Source organism: Nasonia vitripennis, chromosome 5 (assembly GCF_009193385.2).
Source record: "Nasonia vitripennis strain AsymCx chromosome 5, Nvit_psr_1.1, whole genome shotgun sequence".
NCBI lineage: Eukaryota > Metazoa > Arthropoda > Insecta > Hymenoptera > Pteromalidae > Nasonia > Nasonia vitripennis.
Genome location: NC_045761.1, coordinates 23,534,632 through 23,558,923, shown reverse-complemented (window position 1 = coordinate 23,558,923; position 24,292 = coordinate 23,534,632). Strand labels below are relative to the sequence as shown.

The 24,292-nt window shown below is 43.5% G+C and overlaps 2 protein-coding genes across 5 annotated transcripts in view; one reads left to right on the top strand and one right to left on the bottom strand.

The window, feature by feature from the left end:
• Positions 1-20,669, bottom strand: part of LOC100123483 (dipeptidase 1) — a 28,034-nt gene extending 7,365 nt beyond the window's left edge. Inside the window, exons 1-5 of one of the 3 annotated variants that reach the window (XM_031931163.2) lie at positions 20,387-20,669; positions 13,229-13,442; positions 2,252-2,444; positions 1,160-1,597; positions 32-293 (exon numbers count right to left, since the gene is read on the bottom strand). In XM_031931163.2, the coding sequence (XP_031787023.1) occupies positions 32-293; positions 1,160-1,597; positions 2,252-2,444; positions 13,229-13,412 (1,077 nt within the window). In that variant the 5' untranslated portion in view covers positions 13,413-13,442; positions 20,387-20,669. Of the gene's footprint in view, positions 1-31; positions 294-1,159; positions 1,598-2,251; positions 2,445-13,228; positions 13,443-17,312; positions 17,753-20,386 lie in introns of those variants that run through there. The other 2 variants (XM_031931158.2, XM_031931159.1) reach the window with 2 other exon arrangements.
• Positions 20,670-20,718: 49 nt separating this feature from the next.
• Positions 20,719-24,268, top strand: LOC100123489 (nucleolin). 2 transcript variants are annotated; one of them, XM_031931189.2, is made up of 5 exons: positions 20,719-21,661; positions 22,678-22,938; positions 23,018-23,158; positions 23,275-23,405; positions 23,483-24,268. In XM_031931189.2, exons 1-5 carry the CDS (start codon positions 21,566-21,568, stop codon positions 23,499-23,501), a joined length of 648 nt encoding a protein of 215 aa, XP_031787049.1. In that variant the 5' UTR covers positions 20,719-21,565; the 3' UTR covers positions 23,502-24,268. The 2 variants fall into 2 exon arrangements, with proteins under 2 accessions (XP_031787049.1, XP_003426676.1); XM_003426628.5 differs by lacking the exon at positions 20,719-21,661 and adding an exon at positions 22,141-22,346.
• The last annotated feature ends 24 nt before the right edge of the window (positions 24,269-24,292 follow it).

Here is a 24,292-nt window from a genome sequence, read left to right as displayed (position 1 = left end):
CGCAAACAATAAAAAAAAATTTCAAACCAACCAGGTTCCTGAGCACGTCGTCGGGCACGTTGCTCGAGGAGTTGCAAAGCGCCCTGGCGGCGCTGTGCGAGAAGACGACGGGCGCGGTCGACACCGCCAGCGCGTCCCTCATCGTTCTGACCGAGACGTGCGACAGATCCACCAACATCCCGAGTCTGTTGAGTTCTCGCACCACAGCTTTGCCGAAACTCGTCAGGCCGTCGCTGAAGAAGCCCAACGTCACCAGGTCCTTGTCCGGGTCTTCGGCTATCGCCGAGTCAGCCCTAAAAAAAATTAAATCGCTTCGCTCGTAAATCTATTTTATCGAAATACGAGCGAACAATAGATTTCAACCGCTATCGTCGACTATACACTGCCCACGCACGTGTGTGCACTTCCGCACTAGCGGCGGTAAGACGCATTAAGCCAGGATGCCTGCGCACAAAGCTAATGCCTTGGGCTACGGGGATTGATTTAGCGACTCCTAGATTGATCCTCGCACAAGGATACACGGCAGGTTAATGCATTAATTGCGAAAGCAACCGTATAACAAAGTTGATTGAAACTCGCCTACGCGATGTAGAATTGTCCGACTGCTTTTATCTCGTTTCCGTGAAGAGAATGGCCTCGGCGTTGAGAGACGAAGCGAGAGAGAGAGGGAAAAAGAGGTCGCGAGGACGTCTCTCTGATCCTCCGGGGATGTTCCCGTTTGACAACGAACTGATTAGCTATCTAAAATTCCGACTACAACGAGAGACTGAGAAGAATTGCGGAAGTTTCGCTGCAGCGACAGCAGCAACGGGGCAACGCCGTAAAAGAAATTTAGATTTTTAAAGGCGCCGCTGTTGCTGCACTCGGGGGGCAGCCCCAGACTAATTTAAACGTTTCGCCTCTATTTCTGTTTATGCGCGCGCAGAAGTGCTCTCGTGAGGTTTGCTCCAAGGGCCATTTCACGGCGAGCAGAACGATTTCGGCAAAGTTGAAAAATAAAGGATAGCATTTTTTATAAGTACGCGCGTACGTTGAGAATAGCGAATAGCAAACAGAAATAGCGAAACTTGCCGCCAAATTTATACAATGTCCCGGGCAACTACATGCATAATTCAACGTGTACGATAATCCCCCCCGTGTTTGCGAATCATCAACTCACCAGGGCGTGTTGCACTTGTGGGTGAGCGTCATGTACCTCGCGCCGAGGTGATGAAAGCTCCTGAGCACGGCCATACTGGCACCTATGCTGTGCCCGCCCTCGATTCCCACCAGACTGGCGATGACCCCGTCCTTGTGGGCCTGTTCCAGTTCCCGGCTCGACGTCACCAGCCTCATCTTCTCGGCGTACTTGGCCACCAGTCTCCGCACCACGTCGATCTGCTCGAGTGTGAGCTTGACGGCGTCGAGGAACTGAGCTTCGCAGGGAACGTAGGCCGACCAGAACTGGGCGCCCACTATGCCCTGGCGCAGTCTTATCAGATCGGTCTGCCAGGTCGGACCCCAGGAGGCGTTCTTCGACAGGTCAACGTCGAAGGGGAAGTCCCGCAGACGCGTGCTGCCGCGCTGCTTGCGCAGGTTCCACGCGAAGTTGTTGTGGCTGAAACGAAAATTTATATTCTTTTTTTTTTATTTATAAAATGTAAATCACGGAGTATAATGATGTATGGCGAGCTTTGATAAACGGTAGACGGCGGAACGTTGAATTTCAGGTATATAAATTCGTGAAATACGGGAAATCGATGCGGCCGCATTAAGTAGAATATACGCGCAGGTGAAAAATCGATATACTTTCCCCGTTAAAGACACGCGGGACAATAGCGCATTGTCGCCGGGCAAAAAAAAAACACGAGCATTGTGCGATTCGACAGTATCTGGCCATTACGGAGGTTTATTCGCCTGACACACGAATTTATCATAAAATTTTTTACCGAAGGTGAAAAAAAACGTCTTCTCCGTTTTACCGAAAATTCCAGCTCGCGAAGCAGCAGTTTTCGCTCATAATCCCCTGTCGGCTCCGAGTTTTATCAAAATCCCTCGACTACTATGTTCCACTCGCGTGAAAAAGCCTCCGCTGCTAAGCCCGAGAGCTGGACAGGTAAATAGATTAAAATTTTAATTAACTTTCTCGCGTGACAAAGAGCCGGAGACGACGCGAATCCGTTTAGACTGAAAAATTCCCGATGATGCATTTTATTTTAAAATTTGCGCCATTGGTTTTGGCGGGATATTCAAATGCCAGTGCTAAACTCACCCGTCAATAAGCGGCGTCTTGGAGAGGATTTTCTTGACGACGCGCAGCCTGGCCTCGAGTAGGTTCGAGCTGCGCAGCTCCAAGGCCAAAGGCAATCCGATACCGGCTATTAAGGCACAGGCCAAAAGTAACAGGCCGATCGTCACGGCCCAGCTTCTCCCAGCGGCACCTTTGCGCTCTCCCGCTGTCGACGCTGCAACAATCGATCCGAGTCGCCTCTCTCAGTACCTGTATACGTCTCTTTCTTTGGCTATAGCTCCTTTCTATCTCAGTATGTGTGTATACGTGTATATTGAAGCTCTGGCAGCAAGACAAAGTGATCCCGGCGCTCTTTTGTGCTTTTGAAAGGCTGACGCTTTCCTTTCTTTCATTTTTGAGAGCAGGTGAAATCGATTTCTTTTTTTTTAAGGGAATATTCTTGTCGGAGTTCAACGATACGCACACATACACAGATAGAGACACCTATGCACATAGCTCCGGACCCCCCGCAAGCCCCGGAAAACTGACCTGGAGTTTATGGCCCGGACCGAAAGGGACAGCCGAGTCCGGAAGAAGGAAGAAGCGGTCAGTCGAGTCTGACGCCAGCCATCCAGCGTACCACATCAACCATCAAGAATACTACCGCGTTATTATTTTGCAATTGATATATGAGCAAATCCATGTTAATCCAAATGTTTAAAACAAAAGTAGAAGAAAAGGGCTACAATTTGAGCCCTGGATGGTTGCAATTGACCGCTCGGATCACGAGTTATAAGAATTTAAAACAAAAAAAGGAAATTCGCTGATTTTCGCAAAACATCTTACTCTTCGTGATTTTTTACTATTTTCAAGCCTAGACAACTTTTGACTTAGGAAACCATTTTTAACTCACCAGCTCTCAAATTAAAGCTCTCTTTTGATACTTCCATTCTAGTCATACACATTTTTGGATTTCGCCTTCAGACACTAAGCGGATAAAGTTGAACCATGGCTAATTTTCGTTAATTTTCCCCAATGTTAAATTCCCATAAGAGGATTTCAGCTGCCCCGCAAAAAAGTTTGACAAGCGATCGGCTATGCACGCGCTGATTTTCCCACTCCAGACGGCCCAGAGAACCAAAAAAATTTGGTCTGGTAGGTGTGCCCTTAATTTGAATATTTCAACTTCCAACACCCGAGTTGTTTCCACTCTCTCGTGGATTTGCTCATATATTATTCAAACTTGTATCTTTTATTATTTCTACTAGTGTACTGCATTGAGATTATTGTGACTGTTTCTTATAATAAATAAAATCCGTAAACTCCAACAATTCTTTCATTCTTATCAGCGAGTTCTACGAGTTTTCATAAGGATAATTACATGGGCCAGGTGGCAAGATATCAGTTCCGGAATTCCGAGAATCCTGTCCGAGTGTAAAATATGCAACAGGGAAGCTTAGTCGGGTCTATACACAGAACTAACGTTCCGTTCGTTATATTCACATTTAGATGTATATTTTTGCTCGTCGTGACATTATATGCGATGTCGCGCATTGATAAGCAGCGTTTCATAATGAATTCCTGGAACTCTAGCTCTCGCAAGCATGCATACCATTCGTAAACTCTTGAAATGAATTTCCGAATAAGTATGCGAGCTTCTCTCTCACTGCTATATTAAAAGAGAACTTTAATATACTGTAATACAGTAAAATAAAAATTCAATAAAAATTTCCTTGAACACAAAAAAAAACTCGTAAAGCACATGTAACCCCCGCATCGCAGGCGAAAGTCGAACTCGGCACTTATCGAGAAGGGCCCATCTAATCCACATCCTCTCTCGCGCGCGACTTGACAGCTTTTATCAGTTCCTCAACTCTTATATCCCGGAGGCGCTGGAAACTTCGCGGCGGCGCGGTGCACGTCAGCCTCGCGGCTCTAATCTACTTATGCCGTCGGGGGCATTACGCTGATACGCTCCAGGAGTTCGAGTGTGATTTTCGTTTCAAGCATTTCGGTATATAATCCGGATACGACCGTCGCGTTCGACTGATCAAGCTATACGTTCGATTAAAAATATTGCCGATATTACTGTGTTTATACTGTTGGTCAGTCCGCGATATTATTATTGAGTGGTGTTAGAATCAGACCCGTCGCGGCGGTAAAATCTTGAGTCGTTTTATACCGTATAGGGCTTTGATCCGCTGATTCCATTTACGAATACATACTCTCGGTTTACTTCGATCGCAGCGAATCGATCGAGTTATGCCGCTGTGCTTTTGTTTGGGGATCGACGATAACGAGGTATAGCTTCGCGTAAACAGTACACATACATATTATCCCGAATAAATATTTGAATTCCATTACAGGCAGCTCCCAATATCAGAATTTGCTTTATCCAATTTACACAGAATATGTACAATCGGTTATATTTGCTCGTTGAAACAATTTTTCATTTTCTTATATACATTCCTCTCTTCGACAAAAACAAAACGGCTCGGCGCACAATAGAAAAGCGAATAACGAATGTCGAATTTTTTTACGCTCCGCAAAGCAAATAATTGAACGCAGAGCCGAAACACGCTGTCACGTCCAGCTCTGATAAATCTAGCACATTTGTTGTCTCTCGTTAATTATACCCGCGCGTTCCAATTATCAAACGTGCGCGCGTGAAAAAAAAAAGAAAAATAATCTTTTCTCTGCGTTCGTTCTAAGCCGAACAAAAAAAGCAGCTAAAAGGTAGCTTCAAGATTCAATTTTACATGTGAGAAACCGTATTGTCTTTTTCTCACTTCAAAACATTTACGATTTTTTCATATTTGCACTTTTCTACATTCGTATGCATCTTTCACTTCCACCAGGGATAAGCTTGCCGGCATGTGATTTCGGACGACCGCCCGAGTGAATTAGTGACTGGGCTCGTTGTTCGAGCCGTACGTTATCGCATTCTCCCAGCTCTTTCTGCACGTGTGCGGCTGTTTGCGAGTATAATCGCCGAGGCGATTATGCATTTTTGTCGCGAAGTGAGCAAGTTTTTTACTGAGGGATTGTTAATTTTCTCCCGGGTTTGAGCTATAAACTATCCAGTACATATTCCGTGATATAAATTTGAATTATACATGACTCCGCGAATTTAATCTTGGCTTGCACGAGCTTTTCGTTGAAAAACTAGGTAGATATGTTTCAAAGCTCGCTACACGATAGAATGAGTTGATTAAAGCATGATCCATGCATTGAAACAAATTTATACAGCTGCCAAAAATACGAAAATTGAGAATTAATCAAATCCCATATCGAAATGAATCACACACGGCTTCGATGAAATGTTGAAAACGAGCGCATCATCCGCAGGATTAGTCAAGTATGTACATACAGGCAAGCTGTGACGGCACCTCCTTAATCAAGCTAATCATTTATCTAGCGCCTCTCCTTTCTCTCGACGACTTTTTTTGGCGAGACCGAGTCCAGGTTGTTTACATCTGCGGTGCAGGAAGGTTAAATGGGGTATTAATGGGGCTTTTAGTTGATGGGTTTAGCAAGCTCGTTTTATCGTACTTATTACTTTCTCGAGAATAATACTGTTAGTGTGTCTCTGGAATATGGGCATGTATAGTTCTGGCTTTTGCGATACCTCTACCTTTACAACAAGGATAGATTGTTGAAATTAAATCTTCGTGAATATTATTTAAAAAAAAAGCAAAAGCTCGAAGATCAATTTTCCCGCCGTTACACAAGCACAATATCCACAATGCTAGCACTTGCATAACGTAAATGTATGTCCAAAGAATCGAGTTGGAAGAAAGTCATCTCTCTCAGAGCAGTGGAATTTTTCTCATTAGTCGATCACTAATTAACTTCCGCCAACTCCTTCAGAGTCACAATAGCACAGGAAAGCCAATCATCGTATTTAACCTTAACACAAAGAGACGCTAAGAAGGCTCAACGCGACACGAGCTTATTCGAGACTTATAAAAGTAGAAGTAGTGATAAAAATAATGTCACAGAAATATATTACTAAAAAGTAGAAATCGATGTGAGTCATTATTTAAATTTGAGCGAGAAGCTTTGATTAAAGTGAGGCGCAAACAGAGCCAAGTCAAGTGCCGCGAGACGTCTACGGCTGTTCGAGCAGTCATTTTAATTAAAATATCCAAGGAAATCTCATGAGAGAAAAATGGAGCTTTGGAACAAAACGAGAAGAGAGAGAAGAGTCTAAAGAGCTGAGCCTCTGGAAAGACTGAATTAGGCTCATTTCAGAGATTTTCAACGTTGTAATCCTGGACGTGCATAATAAGCCTTCGAGCTAGGGAAAAAGAGAAAAAATTCAGCTGCAAGCGACTTGATTTTTTCAGACCTGCACTCACGGGGTTCTCGATGTCACGTTGATTGGAATGTACAGGCGTGCGGTTTTTGCTACTGCTGTCACGGGATTTATACGCGCGTTGCGAGAATTAGAGATGGGTTTTTCGGTCCAGGTAATGGACGAAACGTGTTTCTCGCGTATCGTGTGATTTGCGAAATTTTTACGGGAAATTCGGTTGGATCTATATAGTGGATGTTTCGAAAGATCACGTTATTTATGTAATGTTGGAGTTTTTGTTAAAACTTATTATTATTAGTATTTTGAAATATTATTCAGTTCTAGTTTTATTGTAGCAGGGAAAGCCCAAGAACAGACGCCGTGCCGAGTCCGTCGCTGAACTCTGCAGCGCATCTGCCCGTTTTATAATTATAAGCTTCTCGGAGACGCGGTCTGTTTGTTGCCTACGAAAAATACGTGCGACAAACACGGCAATTAGGGATTAAGAAGGAGCGCGCACTTTGCTAAGTGTTATACCCTGTTCGATTATTATTTCAACAAACAATAATACCGCTGTTTAATTAGCTTTGTTATATCGACATTTCCACGCGAATCGTCTCTAAACAGAGACGAATTCTAATTTTAAGCGATTTCGACGCGCGCGTATAAGCTAATTTTGAAAATTGAAATTTCGCGCGAGTTCGCTCACACAATGCTAGCCACGAAAACGTAAGAGTAGGAGAAAGTATAATTTGAACAGTCAAGTACACATTGCACGTCCCGGTTCTGGTGACTTGCCAAACGCCATATTCAGCTTAAAAAGCTGCAAACTTGCAACCAAAATACACCCAATTCAAGTATCTTTATTGAATTTCATCAACGCCGCAGCCTATAGCTCTGATACATTTAAAAACTTTCAAAAAACATTAGCTTAATACAATTATTCTCTCAACTTTCTATAATATAAAAAAAAAAGAATAATAACGTTCTCTAGTCGCATTCCGCCGAAAGGTCAGCTTCTAGAGCAGTAAAATTCCCACTATAGCGCGACCCCTTCGGTAAAATTTCCCAAACGACTGCAGCTGCCGTGAATGGAGATCCTATCGAATCACGACGTTCGCTCTCTGAATTTTTGCGGCTGACGCAGCGCTAACATTCCTCCGGCGTTTTTACGCGATCATCGATCCAACGCTCGGTATTATAGTTCGCGAAGTTGAAAAAAAAAGAAATAATTCGACGCCGAGAGAAAAACGTTTGGGATAATTAACGAGAGCCAGCTGCGGAGCCTTTAAAAATGCGAGGGTAGAATGTGCGGAAAATGCGTCGCTTGTATTTTTTACGAAGCGGTTTGAGTATGTGGGAATACATTAAGCTCGAGAGAAGAAATAAAAAAATGTTTAATACTTTTTATAAAAATTCACCCATTGTTGTTAAAACGATATATTATACACATTTGAGAATGAAATGGTTGAGGATAATTTAGACAGAGTCTGAATTTACCGCGGACGGCTCGGCAGCGTTTCTGTTTAGATTAAGCGAAGCTGCAGGTGACAGCAGCACGTCCAGTCGACCGGATGACCCCCCGAGCAAACTGGAACATTTTAATCATTGTCGCGGCTGTATCGACGTTTTAATCATTTTCGTATTCGTCGATTAATTTTGCAACGAACTCTTCAATGAAGTGTGAAATTTAAGTTTTGAAAAAACAGAAGAAACTTTTGAAAGCAACTTTACATGTTTGTGTGTTACGAGAGCCGCGCGCAAACAAGATGATGTAATGCATTGTTTTCTCGCTAGTCTAGTGCGTTCTGTTTGCGCTGCTGCTGTCGCTTTTTTCTCTGCTTGTTGTTGTTGGCGCCGCGGATCGAAGCTCAAATTGCCGGTTTTAATAAACATCTTTTTTATGAGCGACGCGAGCATTACCAATATCGCTGATGGACAGGAAGTTCAATTTTACGCGGGAAAAACTTACCGAGGCTGTGTAGCTACATCATTTTTCAAATAATTATGCCATAGCATCAGACACGAGACGCCTGAAACTGGTTTTTAAATTAAATTTCCTCTCCAGCCAATTTTTTACCCTCCGGCTGCGCTCGTTAATATCGATGTTAATTTCCGAGAAAGCGTAATTTTTAAATACTCGACAGTGCACATTGTTTACCGGAGAAAAATATCTGATAAAAGCTTAGCGTTAAACAGAAACTTTTCGCTGCGAAACTTTATTTTCACTCTAACTGTGCACGACACTATTCGCCTCCGAAACTTTTGTCACACACCGGAGTCTCGCCGAGTAAAAGCTCCTCGACAATTTAAAATTACTCAACACACGCGAATATAATCTCTCAGCCGTAGGCTAGTCCATGGCTGGATATGATCGTCGGCACAGTAGTGCACGGGAGTATATATAATGAAAATTATGTGGGTAGGTGCGATGAGCGGGAAATTTGAATAATGACGGCAGCTAAATGCCATGGGAGGAGCGGAACACGTCGCGATGTGCAGAGAGTATATAGCGTATAAACGAAGTGGAAGGTAGATGATAATGCTTTCGCTGCGTCGAGAAAAGTGCGCCCTTTGATTTAGTTACTTTTTATCCAAAAAATCTATCTCTCGTGCAGTGTACAGCTCGGAAGAAAGAAGACCTGAAATTCGACATACTAAAGTTTTCAGGAAAAGCTCCGGTGGGGTTCTTTAACTCTTAAAGCGGCGTATCACATGAGATATTCGCAGACTGAGGAGTCTGGTATTAGAGCCAGAAATATATAATCCGACGATGAAAATTTTCGTCCAACGTGTAAGAGACTCGCGTATAATTACGGCGATTGAATCCTCTTTTCGCGGCTAACCTGATTATGCCGGGGAAATTGGGTTCGTCGGGAAGCTTTACTTTGTCGAGGATGTGGAGTACGTTATTTTAGAGAGGTTCTTTTGTTAACGACACGGTGCTGCAGACAAAATTTTCGTAGATAAAAATAAATGCATAAAAAAAGCGTTTGTGAAAGCAGAAGAGTCCTATAAACATATGAACGTACTTGGCAAAATAAGCTGTTTTAAACAGATAATCCGACACTTTTCCAATATTCCAGAATCCCGTCACGTTGTGCCTTTTTTCGGGAACTCATTTTACGCCAACACAGCAGCACCACTGCTGCTACTGTACCATTTTTCCGTTCCTCTCGCAAGCTCACGTAATATTGGAAGTGTATACTCTCGCGAGCTTTCACCGGCAATTCAATTATTTTTCCGTCCGTAACAGCGACGACCTCGATACTAAGTATAGTTATACGTATTAGAAAACAGCTCATGCAAAAAAAAAATATCTCTGGCGATAAATTCCGCGAGGTAATTTGCATAAACATACCTATCCCAACGCTACATCTCAGCCCCGCACCTCTTGAACGTCGCACTCGAGACTGACAGGCGCCGATAAAACAGGAAGCAGTGAAGGAGAGCTGCTGTATGCGCTCCGGCACCTAATCTTCGAGATGAAAACACCATCCGAGCGCGAAGAAAAATATTTACCGCCGCTCCCGAGTCGACTGCAACAACTTTTCCTTTAAAGCGACGCGCGACGTCGTCCTCCGGAAGGGCGTAAAGCTCGGCGGTGCCCGTTTCTCTCTCCCCGTGAAAAAAAAGGAAGAGGGAGAGAATCGCCTCGAAACGACGCAATTATTTTCCCAGAGAGAAGGCTGATCATCGCGTCGGTGCGATAATCGAGAAAGAAAAAAAAACTGCCCGCGACGCATCGAGCGTGAATCATCCGTTTCGGAGGGTAAAATTATTTTTTGTTAGAAAAACACTCTTGATGCTCGAAAGGAATTTCATTAAAGAAACGGGGTCAGCTCTCTTGTACAGCGAAAAAAGGAAAAACATCGGAATAGTATATAATCTCGCGGGACGTGTTATGCAAAGTGTAATTCCGCAAAAGTGCCATGGTCGCGAGGATCTGGTTTTTAAATTGTTGAAGTGTGGAAAGTGATTTGTCGACGGCCATAAAGCTGAGATACGGCCATTCTTTCAGAGGAGCTTGCGCGGGGGACAGACTAACGTTTCGGGCTTTTCCCCCTTGCGAGCGTGAAAAATAGCGTCGGCCGGAGAGTTAAAACCACTCGAGGAGAAGATTTAGAATGTTTATATTAAGTTCGCCGCGACGCCTTTTTTCCCCGACGCGGACTATAAACTTTCGACGTTTAGCAGAGATATGATGTATACGTGGGGTCGCTTTTGAGCATCTTAATTTTCCTCGAGATTCGCTGGTCGAGACGTAAACTCTGACCTTGAGAAGCTGTGCTGACTTGATGCACATTTTTTTTATTCTGCTTTAGTTTTACGATACATGTTATATTTATGTAAAATATATAATAACAGAACGTGATTCACCAACTAGTATCCCTGAAAGTACATTCGCTCCACGCGAAGGCCTCATCGAAATTTCGTCGCGTCATCCCTCAAACCCACAATGCATCGCACACCTCTATCTGCAAAAAATGACGAACTAAAACCCTCAGCTAAAAAGTAGAAGCACCAGCTGCTGCTTCTCGACACCAGAAATTCGAAAGCATCGAAGAGGGTAAAATTCTCGGCCGTTCGCGGGAGGTGATCGGTAAAAATTGAGGGCTGCGCAGAGAAAAAAGCTCGTCGCGCGCTGTGTACGCGAGGGGGATGAAAATGGAGACCGAAGAAAAAACTCGAGTTAAAAGAAGAGGAAAGAAACGACTCCTCGTTGCACTCAAAGGCATATCTTCGGAAAATTACATCCACACGTACACACACACGCCTTTCCGTGCGAGTGTTTATATACGTGTGTCGGAACAGGTATGTAGGGCGAAATCCCCCGCTGATTCGAGTAGATCGAAATTCCCATGCTCCACTTCACCGGAGTGTCAGTGCAGCGGGAGAGGGGAGAGAAACGAGGGGGAGAAAATTAGAGATAGAGCTCCGAGGGAGGATGAGAAAAAATATACGCGGTGAAATGAGATGTTGCGCGCGAAGATATACTCCCTGATCATCAATTCCGTTTTTCCCGCGTTTGCGTGACAAAGTTAACGAGACGTACACCTACACAAACACGTGCGCGTTTCTCTCGTTGCACAAATGCAATACGCGCGAAAAGTTTACGAGGAGCCCCGTCGTGTATCCGGTTAATAGAATGAAGAAGTTGGCGGAGAAAAGATCAAAGAAAAAAAGCCGACAGTGCGCGCGCAGGAGTAACAGTGTGTATAGTATATGGGAACTGAAGCGAAAGCTTCGCCGGTGTGGAACTCAATTTAACTTGACTGATAACTTATTCCATCAGATACTGCGCAGGGCGTAGAAATCACTTAAAAATGAAAGCGTTCGACTTCTTCTTCTTCATCTTCGTTTTTTTTTTCGGAAACTCGATGAAGTGTCGAAATTAGTAGTTTGAAGTTTCGCGCGCACGGGGAGACGAATTACAATCTCGAACGAAAGCCAAAGGCGTCTCTGGGAATTGAAAGTTTCGTAGCTGAGAGACTGAAATTTTTGCCGGAATCCGAGCCTTCTTTTACAAAACGCTTGCTGTATAATCGTAAGACTTTGCTGCTTGTAAAAGGATGTGATTATTGTTATTTGCGCAGCTTACAAAGGAGCGACAACGATAGTGAAAAGGGAGTTTGGAAAAAGTTCGACCATCGAAATTTATAGAAACTAATAAAAGCTCGCGGGTATATAATGCTAAGCAAAACTTGGAACTTTCGATTCTCCAGCGCAGACATTTAACGTCGCGGAATGGAACCAACAGTCTGGAAACTCAAACCCCCCGCACTCACTTTCCAAAAGTTTTACTGATCAGGTTTCGGTTTGGTGCGAAAGCTCAACTTTCCGCGACGAAACTGTCTCAACTGTTCGGGAACGAGGGGAAAAAGCATCGCACTTTTGTTTATCTCGAAAATAGAGTCAGAGTGTACTATTTAGTAACAGGAATTTTTAAAACGTTATATTTTTGTTGTTTTCAGATCAAATCGTATATAAATAACTGCACAACGGAAAAGAATACACCTGTTAGCAGAAACCATTCGGTGATGGAGTTAAACCTTGCTCATAACTCATACTCTAAGCTTTCGCTGCGCTCCGTCCATTAAAGGGCTGAAACATCCTGTAATTGGTATTGGAGCGAACGGCTTTATCGCGTTAGCGTTAGAAATTTTCGAACAAAAAAGAAAATAACGCGAATTCGAAAAGTAAGAAGAGAGAAAGAGCATTAGCGGGTTGAATTAATCCCAAAGGCCAGAAATCGCGAGAGCGACTTTATCTCGGGCAATTTGAGAATCCTACCCCCCAGGGATTCTCTGTGGGAAGGAAAGGAAGTAGCGGGTAGAGGCCATTTTTCAAGCTCAGCGGGAATTTCCCTTTCGCTCGTCGGGCATCAAAAATTAAGAGGGCCGATTTGCTTGCGGTCTGCCGAGCGGAAAGTGCTTTCTCCGCGGTTCTCTTTCCGATTGCTGCGACGCTCGATTCGCAGATGGTTTCGGAAATGTTTCGAGTATACTTATTGAAAGATTCACGTACAAAAGCCCAAAGTTCAAAATGACGCCTGAGCTTTAACTCGCAGCGGATAATACGTTTCCCTGACGGAAGCAATAATTCGCGCAGACTAACTTTCTTCATAAAAAACAAAGTAAAATACCGAGGCAACAACTCGTTCGCCTCGCGGCCATTTTTCAGGCTTAGCCGCAACAAGAGAGTGAAACTTTTATACTCACTCGTTTCTTCGGCCGCAGCGGCCGGCTTATCCTCGTGCAGCTGTATCTGCTGGTGTTGCTGCTGCTGCTGCTGCTTCGAGGTGTCCGGTATAGCGCACAGAAGCTCGATGGGTTCACGCGGCCGGCGTAAAAGCTGCTGCGGAGTGACGGAGGCAACCGCGCCGGCGTTTGGCACTTTCCTCATTAATTCAGGCGACGAAAGTTGCAGGCACGTCTGCGAAAAGCCCGTAGAGGCAAAGTTTTAGGCTGGACGAACTATAGAGCTTTTGTGAGCTGGTTTCGGGGGTAACGTGATTATGGGGATCAGCTGATTTTGTTTTGGAATTTTAGCTTTTCTATGCCGTAATCTCAAAAACGATCCCTGAATGAATAACAGAAAAAAAATCAATTTAGCTCGTTCACACAATTCCATCACGAACGAGATAATCGATATCCTATCAGAGACTTTCAAATGGTCGCTATTCGAAAAGCGAAAACCTCGCGGAATATTAAAAAATCCCAATTTTGCCGGCTCCGCGCTTTTTACGAATCATTTCGGTCCCGAAAAAAAAGAGAGCAAATAAAATCGAGCTCACGGTAGGTTAGGTGCAGGATCGCGAAATGTGCAAAGCGCAGCGAGATTTTACGCGCCACTATGTCCCGCGGCGCGTGAAAAACTCCGCTGGGGGGCTTCGTGTTGACATTTTCCTTGCGCGCGCACGCGAGAGAGAATACGAAAATTTTTTGATGGGAGCTTTTTTTTCGACGCTGAGCAGCTTACTCTGAATTGCAGATTTCGTCGCGGATTTGGTATTAATTGATCGGCGTGAATATCGTATGGGTTTACCGAAGCTTATTACGGCGAAATAAATCCTTTTGACTCTAAACTTAGCGCTCTGGACTTTAAAATGTAATTTTGAAGGAAAGCTCGCTCGCAGTTTGAAAAATTTTCAGCAGTGTACTGTCCCCGAGTTACTCTCTTTCTCTTTTTACGCGAGAAGCGGTGTATAGCTATATATAGATGTTTGGACCGAGAGGGATAACTTGTCCAATACGATAAAACGAAGGGCGACAGGTATAGAGTCAACGCAGCGTGGCTCAGGGTATAAATTCGATCAGGACGTGCTGCGGCGCCTGGCGAAATTGCTGGGCTAGTTCGGCATCTCGCGATGAATGTATTCAAAGTGAACTTGAAAAAATATAATAGCTATAATGTCTAACTATGTATGATTTTGATAAAATTAAATTAGTGTTTGAATTTTACACAGAAATGTTTAATAATAGAAGCTACTGCGCCAGCGAACTCTAAATGTGTGCGCGATATGAATCCGCCTTTATGATGTAATTGAGGCTATGTATATTATCTATATTACATATTTACTATCGCTGTTCAATCATGCAATATTCGTAAAGTGACAGAATGAGGGAATTTGTAATCCGAGCTGAATATGAAATATTAATCCAAATAATTGCTAGTGGAGAGCATAATATTATACGTTTGTTATTACTACCTTGTAGCTAAAATTTGATTATAAATGCTTCTAAGTATAATTGAATCGACGGTAAAACAACACGACACCGCAATATCATGATTCTGCATAACAAACATCGAGATTCATTCGAGAACATTCGATTGCTTCAATAAAATTCAATTTACCCGGCAACAATGCAATATAATAAAAATAAATTCATTTCATCGACGACCAAACCGCTCTAACGTTCATTCAGAGGTATAAAAAAAAATCAATTAAACTGAAATACCCTTCTACATACAAACAACTCGCGAATCCGTACAAAGACAAAGAGGAGCGTAGCGTCAACTTGTCAACTGCATCAGCTTACGATTTTCGACAAAACAGCCACTTATTGAACTTCCCACGCGCGGTGTGTGTCTCTGCGACATTACAGCCTTTGTCTGGCTCGAGATAAGTTTTTTCCTTATCTTCTCGAAGAATTTAATAAACCGAAACACGCAACGTGTGATTCTCGCGGGTAATGGACGATCATCGAGGCGGTTTCCAAAGGTAGATAGAATTCCAAAAGTGCAGTGCGTACGGGGCGAAAGTTTGCCGGGAACTCGAAAATTAATAAAGGAGCGAGAGACAGGGACCCCATACTACTGGGCGAAACTTATATAAAACTCGGCGAAACAAGCCCACAACCCGAGGATAATCCGGGCTTCGGGATTTCCCCCCGCGAAGTGAGCCGCCGCCTCGAAACGGAATCATTATCGGATGTATCGAGAGTATACTCTTTTCCCTCGTACACAACGATATCGAGTCGAAACTTGGACCTTCCATTGCAAGCTTTCAATTGCAAGCTCGGATAATTGATGCAATCGAAGTCGGCTTCGATTAGAATATTAATTCGCCGCGGATTAACATAAGTCGGAAAAGTTAGCTCGTCGTTAAAACTGTTCTCCCACCGAAGGGACGACTATACGACTGCTTTTATATCTGCGCTTTCGCACGCGTGCGAGCTTTATCCACACGGGACTTTTTAATATCGGCCGCGCCCGGATGCTTTGTTCGTCTGGATTTCAATTTAAGCGCAATTTAACGGCTTTTACAGGGGAGCGACGGTCTCAAAAGCCAAGTAAAACTCGTGCATAACACTCGATCGTAAATTGCGAGCTACAAAAAGTGTCCGTAAACACGTTCCTGCGACAAAAAAAAATCACTTTAGATTTACGAAAATTTTCGCGGCAACTTACTCTGTACTGTATACGCAGTAGTGCAGGCAACGAAACTGTGTATATGAAGTGGGCGAAACTTGGCTGGGTATAAAAATTTGTTTCCCTCGTTCCTCGCAAAGTTCGTGCGAACTTTCGCGCAGATCCGGACTCGTAAAATTCTCTATATACGCGTGCAGTGCGCTGCAAGCTCGATTTTTCGGCGCGACGATAACACATTCGTCCCTCGCTCGCGACGAACGTTTCCTCGAAAGTGTGTCCGGAGCTTAACTGTCGGGAACGACTACTGTGTGTGCGGACTCTGTCGCACCTTTTTTTACGGGCTTTATAAAGCTCGTCGAGCTTTTGTCAATTTTACGGTTTTAGGGATAATTTAACGTAAAAAAGCGCATGGTTTTATCAAAAATAATCTCTAACATTTCCAGGGTAAATCACTCGACTCGAGAGACTTCCCCGAAATCACGTCGGCGTATAAAAGGCAAATCGGTAAAACGGCACAGCGCGCGCGTCAAAGCAAAGCTTCACTATACACTGCCACACGGTGACGATCGCTGATATACTCCATATAGCGATGTATATCTATATACACTGCTTGATATAACGAGACACAGACGCGCCGAGCACGTACACGACATCGACCGATTATTTGCATCATTATTGGAATTCGAAAGCGTCGAAAGCTCGACGAGCTTTGAATATAGCGCTCCGAAAACCGAGACGATGAAAATAGCACAGATGTATAACGCACAGCCTGTATAATATGCAACAAAGCTCGGCGAGGCTCGTCCAATTACAGAACGATAAAGCACGAGGTTACATCGCGGTCGTGGCGCCGGGGCTGCTCGTAAGGGGCCGCTCTGTCTTCTAATGGTCGTCGTGTAACGCAATACCTGATCGTTTTCTAATTGGACGCTTCCCTGTGCAGACAATCAAAATTTCACTCGTCGGGATGAAAGTTTCATAGAGATCGTCGCGTCGTGATTTTCAAAGTTTAAGGGTCCATTTTTATAGGGGGGCGAGCGCAAAGTTTCGGATAAAAGTAAGTTGTCGCCTGCAGTTTATAACGAGGCGCCGCCGCAGATCGATTCCGCGAAATGTACATATCGAGCGAGCGCCCAAAGTTTCGAATTATTTCAAAATGGAAAAGTAAAGTACATCGACGGCTGCGCGCGAGAAAAGTTCGATGATTCGAACTTGCACATTTCATGTGTTGCGAAAATTTTACCAGACTAAATTGGTAGAATAGGTGTAAATATACATATAAAATAAGAGAAGAAAACCGCAACCGCTCTAAATTCCGCGCACTAAACTCCCAGGGGTGCCCCCTGTAATCCCAACAACTAATCCCCGCCGCTACACACTGATAAAATCGAAGTCACGGCATGAAGGGTTTAAACTCCTCTGTTTTTATACCTCAAGGGCAGCGAGCTGTTCAGCCTGTAAAGTGCTGACGACCCGTCGTGGCGGCGGCGGTGGTTGCTGATGATGATGATGATGAACATGATTATGATGATGATGATGGTTATGATGACGATGTGGCTGCGGCGTCTGCTGCATCCCGTATCCCACAGCTGGACCACCCCCGTCACCCGGTACAACCCCGTACAACTCCAGCATCTTCCTCCAGGCTATATCCCGCGACTCTACTATACTCTTCTCTTCAACCCCCGCACTATATGCATATACGATACTATATCACGCTCTACAACCACATCACATCTCGCCTACGATGATAACATACGTTATGATAAAACTTTATAATCCAAAGCCATAGCGGCACGTGCCACCCGCACTCCCGCGGCACAGCAGCAGCAGCAGAGCGAGGTTGCGCCGGTGCCGTCTCCGCGAGTACTGATAGGGATGTAGACCGCCGGCGCGCGAGTTAGATAGGGAGGGAAAAAGCGGTGGGGGTAGGTGGGAGCATAAGTGGAGTATCCTGAGAACGACTGCGCGTGAGGTCAGAGGAGGGAGTGGCTACGATTGTAGGTAAGTGGGTGGAAGAGGGTATGCGCGTATCGGGGGGGGGGGGGGACAACGCCTGACAAAACGGCGATAAGCAGATTGAGAGATAATAGGGGTTGGGGGTGTCATGTGAGATGGACTACGGGCTTGATTCAGTGGTGCAGCTCGCTACGTTAAAAGCGCAGCTGAATTTATGTGGTAATCGAGCTCGAGAGCTTTCGCGAAGCAAAAAGAGCTTAAAATGACTTTTGTAAAGGCCGCGTTTTTAGTCGGTATCCTATAGTGGGCCGAGTGTAAAGTTCGAGAATAGGCAATTTATTGCCCGTCGATCCGCGTGTATTACTTTCAGAAGGATCGGGAATTATACGGCCGCCGTATATCCTATCAAATGCAAAGTTCCGAGAAGGAGGCCGTTTCGCCGCGCGGCTTAAGTGTCGCGACTGTTTAAGCCCGCGGAGAGACAGTTTAGCGGCGATATCGGAGAATTCGGGATAGGTGAAGGGGTTGGTTATCGATAGTCGAAAACTTCATCCCTTATTTCCCTTCTACTGAATCCCTCTTCTAAAATTCAAAAAACATGCCTCACCTCCCGCCAACACCTCGCTTACATTCCGTCCCAATCAAGCCAAGAAACTCCTGAGCTCTCTCGCCGTATAATTCCGGCATCCATATACAAATCAGCGCATAAATCGGCGCCGCTTCAGCTGCGCCGTTGCGGCACATAACTAAGGCGCGGCCCTTTCCGCGGCTCCTAGCTGCAAGCACACGGATACCGATAGCTACTTCTAATCAAGTCGCAGCTGCGCCCAGGATTTAACGTCTCAGCTGAAGCAGTACTGAACCGTGTGAGAGAAGCACTTGACTTCGTCGTTGTAAAAGCTCGCCGTTAGAGGTAAATGGAACGAATCGATCGGCAACTTGTGTTGTGCCTATACTCGCGAGCATTGACTGCAAAAGGTCAAGTACGCAAGCTCAGTATGATTAAATTATTATTCAATGAATTTCAAGCTACCGAAAATTTCAAAGAAAACATCAAGCAAATCCGAAATTCAAGCTCACCCACGGCTAAAATACACCTCACCAGCCCATATCAAGAGCGATATAGGCGTAAAGTTGCATTAAGCTCATGACGCGGTTAGGAACTTAACGGTCTCTCGAAACAGCAGCGGCAGCCGCGCGCGCAAGCTCCTTTTATTATGATGAAATTTCATGGGACGCGCGCGCGAAGCTTCTATAACTCTCTTTTAGCCCACGAGCGTATGATAAAATCCAGCCGTGCGCTACGAGGCAAAATTATTCATATACAGATACGGTTATTGTGCTGAGACGTCTGCAGCCCGCGCCGCGGCGAAATTGCAAGAGGCCGGTAAGTTAATTGCCGTTGGCTGATGGCTGAGCCGTTATTTTATACCCTCGCGTATAATTAGGCCTGTATTACCGGACGATCATACAGTTGGATTAGATGTAGACATCTGTGAATATTTGTTCGCGTATATTCGACTTTGTTAAAAAAGCAAAGTTTTCCCAGCTCTGCGTGTATTATACCGATAATCGTCCGGAAAGCGTTTACGCTATATACAGATTCGCGCTTAATACCCGTAATGCATTACAGTATATATCAGTGCATCCTTATCCTCTCCGGTACTTAATTGTCGCAAGCGCGCGCAAATTCCGATAAATTTCGCCGCGCGATTTTTACGGCTTCTTTAATCGGCGTCATCCTCTTATAGTCCGCTTTGTCGTTTCGATATACTGTCCCCGCGCGGCTGCATAAATACTTTGATATACGCTCAAAGTTAAGCCAATTTATTTAACGGACGGGGGAAAAAACGCCGCCGCACGCGTTGCGCTTGAAAATTTTACGAACGATGATAATATACTCGATTCAAATATTATACGCGCGCGGAAAGGCGTCTGTATACTTTTATCGGAGTTTATTTTGTTATTATCCTCTGCGAACGACGGGTATGATATGCTATATACACTGGAGTTTTCATTAATTTGTTATTGCGACGTGTTTTTTAATTAGAGAAAAATATCGCAGTATTGTGTCGGCTTTCAATTATTCATAATATTTTCTCGTCGGTTCAATTATTATACCTTTGATCAACGAGTCGATGTTTTTTTTTCCGGATTTTATTAAAAATATCGATGCCTGTATAACTCGTACACACTTCGCTCTGAGCCAACGGCGAATTCAAATAAAAGAAATAGCCGTGCGAACGTATGGGCAGAGACACGCAAAAGTGAAAACCCCCATCCAGCAATGCAAACATTAAAAACAAACATCCTGCAGCAGTGGGTGCGACATTTTTCGAATCGTTCTTCGTTTGCCGAGGCAAATATTTGTCACCTCATCCCTATTTTTTCTCTCTTTATGAAAATAATTATAAAGAAAACGAATCGGCACACGACAATATCAGTACCGAAAAGTCGGTGTGTCGATCTTTTTAAGGAAACGAGCTGACGAACAAAGATTTATGAAAATATATAATATTCGCTTAACAAAAATTTAATTCACGTACCTCGAAATGCTGCCAACAAACGATCGAGAGAGCAGCTGCATCTTTCTCAATTTATAGGTTATATGCCTCGATCTTGACTCAAAAGTCTCATTCACATTTCACACGTATTAATCTTGCTTCATCATCTCCTTGTGTTCTTCTCTCAACATTTCTTCCTTTATCGCCCTTTCCAACATAACCTCAACCCTTTTACACTTCAGCACACACAAAGTCTCAAGTCACCCATCGATTCCAATCGATCACCCCCAAACCATCATTCTCCAACATCCTTCGAGCAAATGTCATCTTGAAACAGCACATCTCGTTCTCTTTCATTCAATTTCTCCCACAATTCTTCCTCCGACGGGACGGTGACGATAAATCTTCTAAGCGTAAAAGGGGTTAAGTGCGCGCGCACTCACTTCATCTATCTGCGCTATGCACTGTAAGTAATGCACGGAGCGCACATTATCGCTTTCGTTAACGATTCGAGACTATGCAGCGCGTGAGATGCTCCGAGATGGATTTCGGAGCAGACTGATGCAGGCCAGCAAATTCTGGCAAACTAAAATCATGAGACGTTGTTTGTTAACCTCTAAATTCAGGGGTTTATGCAATGTTTGCGTTTCGAACGAAAAAGGCCGTTACGTCTTTTGTTATTGATTGTTGTACTAGCGAACAAGTAATGGTATATCAAAAAAGAAGAAAATTCTCACTAGATAAATTGATCATTTTAATCAGTTAACACTCTCGATAGTACCGCAATAATATAGCTCTCAAAAACTAAAAACGTACATCGAAAACAAATTCGAAGGACGAAGGCTCAAGTAAAATTAAGCATTTCGAATCCTTGCATTTCCATCCCGTAAGTTACCAGACCTGCGTCGGCGGCCCTCTCTCTCTCTCTCTCTCCCTCCCTCATCAGTCTCCCATACACTAAATAGCATCAAAGCCGCTTGGCTTCGTACCTCACACAGTGCGTACAGTATACGGAAAGAAGCGTGGAAGTACACCGAGCGCAGCAGCAGCAGCAGCATCGGAAATAGTGTGTGCTGAGTGCTCTCGTGTGCGAGTGTACCATAGTTGCAGCTCTCGATTCGAGAGAGAGAGAGAGAGAGAGAGAGAGAGAGAGAGAGAGAGAGAGAGAGAGACGAGAGGGATAAAAAAGCCGCAAACATTCCGCGCAAAAGCAGCAGCAACATGAGGAAGAAGGACGTCACGGAAGAGGAAGAGTATTCCGCGGACGATCCCGAAGAAGACGCCAACTCCGGCGACGACTGGACGCCCGACCAAGAGGTGAGTGCGCGCGCTCGCTTGACATAACCTCAATCCTCCCCGTCGTCGCGGCGACCATTCGATTTTTCGGATCGTACTTTGCGTTCCTCTACCTATAGTGCGAGATCCGTCGTGTTTTTGGATTTTTTGGTTCTTGAAATAATTCATTCCGAGAGATTCTCGCTCTCATGGCGACTCTGAATTTCTCGCGCAGGTTATGATTTATGGCCGTTCTCTGATTTCCCGAATTTTCGAGCGAGAGACGCTCCGCAACAGCGTCGCTCCATTTCCATTTGCATCGCTCTCACTCTCTAGCGTGTATATTGTATTATCGCCAAGAGCCGGCCGGCCAATGATGGCTGCCTTTATTTCTTTCCCGTTTTGTTTTGCGCTACGGTTCGTCGGTTTGTAGTTACCTATCCTCTACCGCGGCTCTATAGGTACTCGCTTCGCGACAGCAGCGACTCGAGCGCCCTGTACATATAGATATACATTACCAGAGGAACACGCGCAGCGCAGGCATAACGCAAGCGCAGCGCGTCAGTGTGGAAAGTCCCTTAGATTTTGTGCATATACAGTGCTTTATTGTTGCTCGGTAGAGATTTTCTACTTGCGCACAGGCACGTGTTTTGTGTCGAGCTTTTTGGAGAGAGGTCGTGTCGAAGAATTTTCCGAGATGAATGCTTTAGATACGGAGAAGACTGTGGTAATGCATAATGCTTATTTTGGTTTGCTATTCGATTGTTGATTCGGCTTTGAGGCGACGAGGGACGTGTTCTCGCGTCGGAAACGTTCTTTAGACTCGTTCGATTTGTAGTGTGTTTGATGAACGATACTTTGTTAGTGCGTACAGGACTTAAGAAAAATTGAATGTGTAGCATTGTTTATCTCGAATTCTATCTGTCTGTTTACATTCAAAGTTTTGATAAGAGTGGCTTGATATAGCCCCTGGGAACACTGAAGATTAGAGGCAGATCAGAATTCAGGAGAAAAAAAGCCTTTGAGCTCTTTTATTTATGAAAATTGTTCATTTGCAGGGTGGTGCTGTAGCCAAGAAAAGACCACAAAGAGCATCAGCCAAAAAACGTCATCACTCCGAAGAAGAGGAGGAGGAGGACGAGGAAGAAGACGAGGAGGAGGAGGAGGAAGACGATGAATCTGACTCTGACTCTGGAAGAAAATCATCAAAGCGAAAGCGACGATCCAGGAAAGAGGAAGAAGAGGAAGAGGAGGAAGACGATGATTCAGATGACAACAACTTTAATGACAACTCTGGAATCCCTCCAAAAGACTTTACTGTAAGTTACTAGATCCTATCTTTCATCTTATTATGATTGTAACTTAGGCTAATAAAAGAAATCACATTGGTATTGAAAGTCTGGAGCATTCGTGGTCGCAAAGGCTGATGTCAAAGGAGACAAGGATCCAACGTTATGGAGGATAGATGGCAAAGCCCTTCTGCAGAAATACTTACCATTTAAGGAAGATGACAAAACACTGTACAAAAGCACGTCTACAGTGAGTATAAAATATATTTTTAAATATTTTTTTGCTATATATAAATCAGTTACTGTGATCATTTATAGAAGTGAGGTTAATAAGATCAATACATTAACGTGTTTTTATTTTCTTAGTATTCTGGCTGGTCAGTAAATAACAAAGACAAATACTTGGCTGCACAAGTAACATTCAAGGTGCAGAGTAGGCAAGAAACCATTGTAGAGCTTCATCTTGACACTGAGCAGAGCAAAGAAGCTGTAGTACAGTAAGAATCAAATTTTTTTTTTATTTTAGACACAGAGAAAATTCAGCAATATATAACCTTAATATGTTTATTTTCAGGGAAGACAAGGATGAATAAGTGTAGCCTCTTACGTTTTTATATAACTTTAAGTTACAACCTCTGATAAAACCAAACACATAAGTACAAGTCAAATAATGTGCTAGTGTTCAAAATAAGATATGCATTTTCAAATAGATAAACTCACCGAATTAAAAAATTGTTTCTAATATAATTCATTACTCAACTATTGTTTTATAAAAGCAGTCTTTTATAATAAAAAACTTTGTGAAATGTGGGTAACTTTGAATGTACAAACGATATTTTCCAATACATTTGCACTAGTAATTTCTAGGTATTCATTTATTACTATTACCGATCTGATGTTTTAGTAATTAATTGTAATGAATTACAATTGTAGAAACAATCGTTTAAATAACATTCAATTTAAATGTAAAATCTTTTTAATTTAATCTACTTTTTTATTTTTATTGAAGAAATGACTTTGAATTTTGACTTGATCATAGTTTCATTTAACGCAAGTTGATGTGTATATCTATCGAATTCGTAAGAGTATTAAATTTGATCGCGTGTGTGAGGAATCATGAAGTAACATGGCAAAGAAGTAGAATCATCCTAAAGAATGCATTTTTGAGAATTTACTTTTCTAGGAATAAACGAGATTAAACAGATCTCTAATAAAATACAAACAGATAATCAACTCAATATTTTGTTTTTTTACCAATTTTGTTCTGACAAATTTTTCTATAAAAATTAATGAAACATGATGTAAGACAAACTGTCGAAACCAATTTGTGTTTAAATAATAACTTACATACAAAACAAAATATCGAAAACGTATTTAGTTTAAA